The 10,622-nt window shown below is 41.1% G+C and overlaps 1 protein-coding gene across 2 annotated transcripts in view; it reads right to left on the bottom strand.

Annotated features, from left to right (window-relative positions):
* Window positions 1-1,824: 1,824 nt before the first annotated feature.
* The window catches only part of SOD2 (superoxide dismutase 2, mitochondrial), a 10,194-nt gene continuing 1,396 nt past the window's right edge, over window positions 1,825-10,622 (bottom strand). Inside the window, exons 2-5 of one of the 2 annotated variants that reach the window (XM_018565610.1) lie at window positions 8,776-8,978; window positions 5,859-5,975; window positions 2,429-2,608; window positions 1,825-2,192 (exon numbers count right to left, since the gene is read on the bottom strand). In XM_018565610.1, the coding sequence (XP_018421112.1) occupies window positions 2,047-2,192; window positions 2,429-2,608; window positions 5,859-5,975; window positions 8,776-8,978 (646 nt within the window). In that variant the 3' untranslated portion in view covers window positions 1,825-2,046. Of the gene's footprint in view, window positions 2,193-2,428; window positions 2,609-5,858; window positions 5,976-8,775; window positions 8,982-10,622 lie in introns of both variants that reach the window. The other variant, XM_018565611.1, reaches the window with a different exon arrangement.

Here is a 10,622-nt window from a genome sequence, read left to right as displayed (position 1 = left end):
GTGTGGCATTTATGAGATGTCTAGTGAGCGATTTGCAAGAGCCCGAGAAGGGTTCCGATCTCCAATGTCGGAGAAAGATCTCAGGTAAAAATTGTGGAGCTTCGCCCGTGTTGCTGTTAAGAGCATCATGTACCTGGTGCCAGTAGGGTTGGATACATGGACAGGACCAGAAAACATGGATGAGTGTCCCCTCCGCAGAATGACATCTCCAACAGTTTGATAGCAAGGTAGGATATATGCGGTGTAATAGATGGGACGTCCTACAGCAGAGAGACCAGAGTTTAAAATTAGTCTCTTGCATCTTGCTATTGATTGTACATTTGTGGACAGCCGTACAGATGTCTGCCCAAGAATTGTCGGTAATAGCAATGTAAAGTGCTTTTTCCCATTTACTGCGTAGGTTAAGCAAAGTTTTCCTGTTGATGACTCTAATCGAAGCGTACAACCAAGAGATTACGTGGCATGATGGGCCATCTCCTAGGCAGAGCTTCTCAAACGGTGTGAGGGGTCTGGAGAAGTTAGATTTTTGGGTGGGTGACATCAAGTCATGTATTTGGAAATAGACCCACGTAGTGTAAGCCCTGAAAAGGTCAGCCTTGAGGCAAAAAGGTTTGTGCTTTAAAAAAAGAGCTCCGCCCTAAGCGGAATTTCCTGCGTCCAACAAGATAGGAATTCCTTTGTGTCACCTGGAGGGAAGTCTTGATTGTGTTAGAGGAAATATGTTTAATCTCCGGTATGATCCAAAATTTTAGTGGTAGGGAGCTTAGAGTTATTCCTTCTGATAGTACACATTACGAGTTGCATGCAGATGCAAAATTGTATGTCCTGGCCTTATAGTACCACCTAGGGACTAAAAATGGTTTTATAGATCCTGGTCTTGGCAGCCAAGTGGTACTTAGACTTGCAATCAGATTGATGATCTGCTGGTCTTGGAAATCCTAACTCCAACCCAGCCATCAGAACAGGCTGGACCATATAACCTTAGGCCACTTCAAGAGGCAAAAACTTTACTCACACCAGGTGAGGTACCATCTCCGAAGAGGTAAAGTAATTTTCTCCACAAATTAAGTAGCATGAACATTTTAATTTGTCTAGAGCTTGTTCCCGCCAACAGGATAAAATTTTAGCAGCCAGACGGTGACGTTTTTCTGTTTTTAATTTTTAGCATAGAGACAATATTTTTGTATATCATTTTTTACCTTCCCTACATATTTGAATGCACTGCCCACCTGGGGATATTAAATATAAATAATAATAAGTAGCCTTCTGTGTACTAAGCTAAGTATTCATAACTCCAAGAGAGATTGTTGCTTTATATTACAAGTGCCTGTATGTGTGAGATTGCTTCATGTGGCTGCACCCTTGTGTTCTCTGTAGATTCAGACATGCCAATCTGAATGCATGTATATTAGGGTCAGTGTGTGAAAGCTATAGTATCTGCCACAGGCAAGATCTAAATGACAGCAACAGGGATCAGTGTGGGTGTGTCACCAGGCAGCTGACGAACGGCAGGTGGCGACAAAGCTACACTCGTCGCATGTGGACAGTGGTCAAAGGTGAAAAGGATTTCATCTTACAGGATAGCTTGGGGAACCTCAGAAGCATGTGGGAATCAACCAGCTGCTACAAAACCCTTAGCACCTTCCAGATTTTATGCAAGATTTATATCTGCTTGTGTAAGAGTCTGAGTACTGCTGCATGTGGGTGTTTGGTGGTGCTCATTCACCATGAAGCACAACTTTATTTGAATTTCAGAAATACTGAATATATGCACACAAAAAAATGTTTTTTTAAATTGTACAAATTAAACAAGCTGAAGCAGAATATTTTATATTATTTCAGTTTATTTTTGGTGAGAAGTCAACTTCTTATGCAACTTTACAGACTACCAGAATTTCAAAACAGCTCTGAATAACAATGTATTTAAGGCGAGACTGCAACAAACACTGCAACAAAATGAAAGGCTGATTAATTCTAACAGTAAATCTTCAAATGACAAGTTGTAAGTGCTTTTTAAGGACGGAACAGGGGGTGAAAGGCAACAGCTTATTTTTTACTAGCCTGGTATCTTTCCGATACATTCTTCCAGTTTATAACATTCCAGATGGCTTTCAGGTAGTCTGGCCTAACGTTTTTATATTGCAGATAGTAAGCATGCTCCCATACGTCAATGCCCAGAAGAGGAATAAGACCTGTAGAAAATAAAAATAGATAATCTTCTGTCACACCAAGTTTCCTGTTTCGTGCAAGGACTGATTAGGTCTGGGGAAATGGTGCGTCCTTATTGTATTTATTTAATATCATAATATATTTTAAAACAGTTTCAAAGCTTAACTGAACAAACTAAAGAGAGAAGCTGGTTACTATGGGCAACTGCTCTAGATTCTGTCTGCTCCAGTTTTGATAAATTCCCCCCAATGTGCTTTACCTGTTGTTCCTTGCAGGGGATCCTGGTTAACACAGGCAGCAACTTGTAAGCGGTTAGATTCTTTGTTAAAACCAAGCCAGCTCCATCCTGATCCTTGAACTGCCACTGACAATGCTGTAAGTTTATCTTTAAACTTTTCGAAAGAACCAAAGTCACGCTTTATTGCTTCCAAAAGTTCACCTAATAAAGACAAACATCCAACACATAAATGCAGCATCTGAAAACAGACTGGTAGCACATGTAGGTTCTGCCTAGAAGGTAACACGGGACTCAAAGGCTTGTGAATTTTCAGCTTCCTGACCAGGACCTTTTATAAAAGTGGAACTCCAGTTTTGTGAAGAAATTACCTGCAACTGAACTATGTAGACTGGAAGGATATTAACAAACTATATTGCACATAATTAAGTGCTCTGTTTTGAAGTTAATGATGTATACCTCTCTGCACCTTTTCAAACTAACGAGAACCACCCTATCAGTCTCCGTTCGGAAAAAAAATAATCTGCAGCCTCAGCATCCCCTTATGCCAATTACGACTTAGAAAGTATTTGTATCCTATTACAGGATGATTGTAATTTGAATTCAAGATCCATGCAGACTTAGGGGAAAGCAGTGAGATTGGAATGATAGGGTGTCCTTTATACCAGTGTTTCTTGATTTAACTTTACCATGGCTAACCATTTATTTGTGGTTATTAAATACCAGGAAAAGAAAATAAATTGTGTTAGTGTTGTGTAATGGAGGAATTCCACCAAACTTGCACAGTGCTGAAAACTGAAAACAATGGATTGGCAGTGAAGGGGATGTAACATGCTGGTACCAAAAAGAGGTTAAACTTTTCTTTTTTTCTTACAATGACTTTTTGTTTCACTTCCTAGCACTAGTGATCTAGCCCTGGTCTGACAGATGCATCTTGGGAAGGTTACAATACCAGTGCCTTCCTGGGAAATATCTCTAAAATGCAAAATCTCACGAGCTCTTGGGGGAAAGTATATTTTTCTCCCGGAGATGTGCACTGTCACATGTTCCAGGAGGCAGACCCAGAGTTCTAGGAAGTAAAGGGAGAGAAGAAGAAGGAAGAAGAAAGAAGAAAGAAGACCACACTGAAAAGAATAGGGAGGAAAAGAAAAATAAGGTATGTAAAGAATAAATTGCCTGCAATTATCTCGAAGGAAGGATGTGTTCGTAGATTGTCATTACAGATGTTCCTCACTTACCGACTTACCTGTTTTGCGACCACTCGCACTTACGACGGACCGCCGATCGACCTCCGACCTTCCGCGTCAGTGCGACGGGTCGCCGGCGGAAGTGACATCCCCCGATCTTCACTGCAGGTCTCGGTAAGTATTTCCATTGCCGGATGTACAGTACACTGTTCGGTACTGTACATCGGCAACGCTATACAGTACTGTACTAATGCAGTATAGTACTGTATAGAGTTCCTCACTTAACGACCAATCCGTTTAACGACCTGGTCGTAGGAACAGAACTCGGTCGTTAAGTGAGGAATGCCTGTACTAAACATTTCTAAAGCTGTCTTTGTTGTCATTTTTAAGAAATAGTAAAGTCCCTCTTTAGGACAAGAACTTGGACACCCAGTTGATGTTTTTGGCAAAAGCCCATGTTGCCCTTTCGCATATAAAAAGGAGTAGATGTATTGCACTCCAGTACTTTTATCATAAGAGCTGTCAATTTGTATTAACTCCTGGCGACCACAGGGAAGTTATTTTCTTGTATTTGAGTTTTACTCAACAGTAAATTCTTCAGGTTGCCTGCTATATACAATATTTTCCTAGTGGGTCTACAAGACTCACTCCCAGCCAATATTACCAATTTTACTAGTATACGATTTTCTCTAAAATGTTGTCTATGGTTGAGTCAGATGTTTGTTCAAAAGCTGCAGGTTTACACTTTTAAAGACTGTATGAAGATTGAAAAACAATAATTTTTGGGCTCTCAAAATCTGATTGGATGCAGGCATTGTTTAGTCGTTGAGAGCCAGCGGGGCCGACTAGAAAGATAGTGAAGCTTGGCCCAGTGGGAGATTCCTCCATTTACACAGTTTAGCGTAGATTGAGGAATATGTTGTACTTTTTCCAAATGACCATAGAAATTCTGCAGATGATCTATAGGTGTATGGCCAGCTTCAGATGATGTGCATGATCATGATCAAATATCAGTCACATGTGCCAGAGTTCAGGGAAGAAAAAGGAGAACTAGTAATCTGCCCTTAGTGAACATGGCCACTGTCAGAAGACTAGGAAAGAAAAAGAGAAATAAAAAATGTAAAGAATACAAAGCAGACAATTATCTAGAAGTATGTGTATGTAGATTGTCATTACTAAACATTTCTAAAAAGGTGTGTTTGTTGTTATTTTAAGATAGGGGTATAGTTCCTGTTTAATATAAAATAAAATATACAAATTGAGTGTTACAAACATAAAAAGTTTACTTCAGAATAAAACTCTATAAACAATATTTTTGCAATCGCACCGCACTGGAACGAAGCACTGCAGTACAGCGCGTTCCGGTGCAGGCGATCGCACTGGGAGTGGGAGGCATGCTTGGGGTGCCATTGAAATGAATGGAAACGCAAAACACCTCCCGCACCAGAATTTGTCAGGCCAAAACCGAACAATTACTTTTTCCCACCTTTTTTAGTTTTAAGGGCCGCCTTATTTTTGTTTAAAAATATTTTTTACATTTTATTTTATGATTAAAGCTTTGGGAAGATATAAAAGGGGTCTAAAACAGACCCCTGATATTTCCCTTTGAAAATATATATATTTTTTTTTTTTTTAGGAAGAGAATCCTCAATCTTTTTTCAGTGCAGAGGCTTCCTTTTCATTCATAATTAGAGGAGATAGTATCGGTTTACTTTGTTCACAATCATGAATGAACAGGAAGTGATGTTGAGCATTTCCTGTTCATTCATAAATGGGGATCCAGTACCTGAATACTATGTCCTCAGTTATTTACAAACATTGCAGTAAACAGCACTGATCACTGTGATGTTTGACTATTTCATGGAATGTCACAAATTTGCTGATCATCCCGCAGGTCTCCTTCCCACACCGCCCCTTTCCTGACTTGTCACGGTCGCTGGCAGGTGGATTGGCTATGTGTCCACTCCAATCCCCGCTGCCTGTGCCAGTTTGGGGCAGCTCTGCTCACAGCTGGGCACCGGCTGCAGGGATCTGTCTCCTCCGATCCCCCGCTGCTGATCCCCACTGCTCATTATAGATTATGATCCATCAAATAGATTGTTTCAGCCCTACTGTGATTACATTGTAGTCTAATGACTATGGAACTACGTCCCTCTGTTATGGACAAACGGAGAGGAGAAGATAAAAAGAAACGAATGCAGTCACTACATCTAACTGGTAAGCTGCAATAGGTTGCATTTATGTTTTTGTGTTTAACATTCACGGACCTTGGGGTTCTCCTCCACCATTCGGGCAGAGGTTAGTCCAGAAAATTGAGTGATTTATATGGCCTCCTCCATTAAATTTAAGAGCAGACTGGAGGGCAACCTGAGCTGTAACATCTCCTGCAAAAGTAAAGAATACTTGTTAGACTACAAATATTAAAACATTTCTAAATCAAAAAACACACACCATCCATGTACATAAAAAAAAACCCAATGTGAATGGATTCAAATTAGTCAGAGTTATTGGCTATGCATACAGACATAGGTAAATTTGGTCTCGGCATGATGAGACTGCATGCCTTCATACAGAGTACTTGTCACCAGCCCAATCCTATCACATAACAGACTTGATGAGCTCCCTTGTGGCAGCATGAAATTATATATATATATATACACACACATACACACACACACACACACACACACACACACACACACATACATACATATATACACACACACACACGGAGTGGCCAGTTTATTATGACCACCTGACGTTTGTAGGCGAATTAGCTATAATTTCGCAATGAAGTTGCTAGAGGGCCAGACCATTATAAATAGGGAAGCAGGTTGTTTACCACGACAGTAGAAGTGATTTGTTTCTGAAGATATGGGTAAACAACGTGATTTAACAGCCTTTGAACGTGGGATGATTGTTGCCGCTCGGAGCCATGGAGCGTGTATCAGCAAAACAGCAGAATGCGTTAAATGTTCAAGAGCAGCTGTTGTTAAAGTGTTTAAAGACTGGACTGTCAGTCGAAAATCTGGGTCTGAACGTGCGAATTGTGGCCGTCAGCGACTAGTCAATGTTAGGGCAGAACGGAGAGTGGCAAGACTGGTACAAGACAACAGAAGGGCAACAGTGCAGTGTCAGATTCCTCCTATCACCTTTCAACATCTCGTGGAATCACGAGGCGGCCCAACAAAGTCATCTCGTGGAGTTATCTCGTGGCCCAACGAAGTACTGATGGGGTGGTCATAATAATCTGGCCACTCAGTGTATGTATGTATGTATGTATGTATGTATGTATGTATGTATGTATTACAATGTAGTGTATTTGGTATCCATTTACACAACACAACCTTATATTTTGTGTGTGAGAATGCATTTTATTGCATTTAGTACTGGAACTATAGATTTGATAAAACAGTTACGCACCACTAAAAAAATTGCATTTACCACCTTTTATGCTAAAGGGTCTCAACTTTCAGAAAATATGTAATGTTATGGGGGTTTAAGTCATTTTCTAGCTAATAATACAGATTTATTTTTTGGGTAAAAAAAGTGATTTGGCAGCAAAAGGGTTAAGTAGAACTGAAGAGAAAACTTTTTCTTTTTGGTTTGTTATGTATAGAGTAAGGGAGGGTGTAGCCACCATCAGCTTTTTGCCATGTGTGTGCAATTGGGGAGATTTCCTGTCACTTCCGGCCCCATAAAAACAAAAAGGAAGCGGTAGGAAATCCCTTCAACATGAGGGAAATCCCTGGTGGTCAGCACAGTCACCAGAACTAGTGTGCCCACTGGAAGATGTCCCATCTATTTCTGCTCTGATGACAACCAAAAATGTGGGATCTTCTTTCAATTTTACTGATGACAGTCAGCAGGACAAATTAGGACAGCGAGTCTGTCTAACCGGGACACAAACAGCAATAAAAACCGAACTGGTGTTCTAGTCCCTTTGCCCGCTGATCAAACCTAAAGAAAAAGAAAAAAAATAAGTTTTGTCTCCAGTTGCACTTTAACTGCTTCCCGAGCGGCGAAAAAGTGCGAAACTGTCAAAATTAAAAACAGGCAGCAATGCCTGTTTACATACAAGCGAGAGCAGACGGATCGCTTGTATGAGGTGCTGATTTGGTGCGCTGGTCCCGAGTTCCACCAGCACGGCAGCTTTGGACATTAGATCAGTACATGATCTCCCTCCGAGCTCCTCTCTAGTATCAGAATGTGGAAGTGGCATATATTACATCACTTCTGCTGTCACTCTCCGGCTACAGAACCTCGCGAGAACCTGATGAAGCAGATCTCTGCTTCATCAGCTTCTTTGTGGGTTCATAGGTGACATTAGGGGTCTTAAAGACCCCTGATGTCTTCATAAAGAGGGTCGGTCACAGTTCCCCCAAAAATGTAACTCACATAAAAAAAATGATTTAAAAAAATCATTAAAAAGTCCCAGCCCCACATACACGGGCGCAAACATGCGTTGGGTGCGCATACGTGCGAAAACGATGATTGCGCCCAGAACGCCACACATGTTGCACATCACTGCAAACGTCAGAGTAAGGGCAATAATTTTAGGGCCATTATTCATTGATCACACTAAATTGATGAGCAGTAAAAGCTTTTAAAGCGTTGACTATGGCCAATTTTGGGTATAGTATGTTATTGCTATTTCGGGGGCGCACGCAATTTTAAAGCTTGACATGTTTGGTGTCTATTTACCCGACGTGACCCCGTCTTTTATATTTTAGCAAAAATATGGGTAAGAATAAATATTTTTTAACATAATGTAGGGAAAACAATTTTGTTTACGAAATGTACTGTACTTTTTATAGTAGAAAATAGAAACCCCAGTGGTGACTAAATACCACCAAAATAAAGCTCTATCTGTCCCAAAATAATGGTATAAAATGAATTTCAGTTCAGCGTTGCATGACGGAATAAATGTCAGTCAAAGTACCGCAGCGTAGAATACGGGAAAAATGGCCTGGCCAGGAAGGGGGTGTAGACACCTGGTCTTCAAGTGGTTAATGACTCTAATCATAAAATGGTTAACTATACAACAAAATCATCTTCTAATAACCAATAGGTTGGATGATGTTTGGCCTATTCTTTTCTTTCATGTTTGTTTTATACGATCCTAATACTTCACCTGATACTTCACCTAATCATTTTTATTACTAAGCACAGCTATTTTCATACCTTTAGCCAAAGCCTCGGCACACTTCTCCTCGGCAATATTCAGGTTGTTGACATAGGCAGCATGATGTTTATCATGATGGAGCTGCATAATCTCAGCACTGATATGAGGCTGCAGTGCACCAAAATCATAAGGCAAGTCAGGCAACGTATGTTTCTGTCTGGAGGAGGAACATCCCAACACAGGAACAAGTTTAAGGCTTGTTCTGTAAGAGAAAATACAACTCTGAATGACTCCATTCCAAATGTTGACATTTCATTTCTTCTTCCTCATACACACAACAAAACACAGGTTTCATAGATCAAAACATTATCTAGATAGCTGCGGAATGGACTGACCTATTAAGGACTTGGGTCAAAAATCAAAAGTAAAGTCAAATGCCAAGCATATATGTTCCCTGCCACCATATCAAAAACATGGTGCCGTACCTCCTCAAACAAATATTAAAAAATGAGCCCCTTGAAATCACCAGCCAAGAGGAAGAATTGGCACATTTTTCCAGGTTAGTGTTAAGTTGTGCTCACAAGTCTCTAAAGTTTTGGGCAAGAGCTATGGATGGTGAGGGAGTGTTTGTTTAATTCCCTCGTCTACTTTAAAGAAAACTCTCCTCTGTGAAGACCTGTCAATCATACCTAAACGGCCTATTTCCACAGCTGTGTTTTTAAAAAATGGTGTATTATGTTGTGTAACGTTGGAAACACCTGAATTTTCTTGCTGTTTTGGTTCTCTAAAACCATAACCTAAACACAAAGGGAAAATTGGCAGTCTACCACTGGAGGAACAGCAGTATAGGTTCACAGCCCAGCTGTGGTGCTACCCAGCATTGCAGAGGCCGTAATTTAACCCGGGTAAAGGAAACCATTGGCCATTTCCTAATTAATACAGCGACACCAGACCTTGGCTCCCTTTTGGCCAGTGAGGCCACCTATCACACTTGGTGGCTAGGAGTAGGCCTCAGTATGACCATAGGAGATCTAGTCGCAGCTTGCATACAGAATACAGCGTCTCACAAGTGTATCCACTATCTTCCTGATGCTACCTTGCTAACATTATAGTCACATGTAACCTTTAAAAGGCTCTTCACCCCACCGTGTGATTTTATTTTAATACCCTCTTACCTTGTTTGCTGGGTTATCATCAAAATACACACTCACATGTTCTGCAAATCTAGTGTTGCCTGCTGCACTCCACCACCACCACCACATGCTAGGTCCTGTGCATTGATCTCCTTTATTGGGGGGGGTGTAGTCATTTATTACTCCTAATGACACCAATTTACATTCTAAAACTAGGGCATTTTCACGAGAACTAAAAGTGTTGCAGCGGTTGCACGGTACGGTACTTGGTATCTCTGCATCCCTATATTAAACCTGAGGGTCTTTAATTGCTTTCTCTGACACCAAAGCTGTTTACCAATGCCGGGCGGGGGGCTGCTCTTATTACTCCCACTGTCACCAATGCAGGTGGGGTGCTTTTGTTGCTCCCGCCAATGCTGTTAGGGTGCTTTTATTACTCCCACTGACACCAATGCTGTTGGGGTGTTTTTCTTACTCCCACTGACACCACTGCAGGAAGGGGTACTTTTATTATTCCCACTGACACTAATGCGGGAGGGGGGGGTGCTTTTATTACTCCCACTGACACCAATGCTGTTGGGGTGCTTTTATTACTCCGACTGACACTAATGCAGGGGGTGTTATTTTATTATCCCTATTGACACCAGTGCTGGAGGGGGGGTGCTTTTATTACTTCCACCGTAACCAATGCTGTTGGGGTGCTTTTATTACTCCGACTGACACCAATGCAGGGGGTGTTATTTTATTATCACTATTGACAGCAGTGCTGGGGG

The sequence above is a fragment of the Nanorana parkeri genome, unplaced genomic scaffold (assembly GCF_000935625.1).
Source record: "Nanorana parkeri isolate BGI_ZX_2015 unplaced genomic scaffold, ASM93562v1 scaffold866, whole genome shotgun sequence".
Taxonomy (NCBI): domain Eukaryota; kingdom Metazoa; phylum Chordata; class Amphibia; order Anura; family Dicroglossidae; genus Nanorana; species Nanorana parkeri.
Note: the sequence above shows the minus strand (reverse complement) of the source record. Positions and strands in the feature narration are given on the sequence as shown.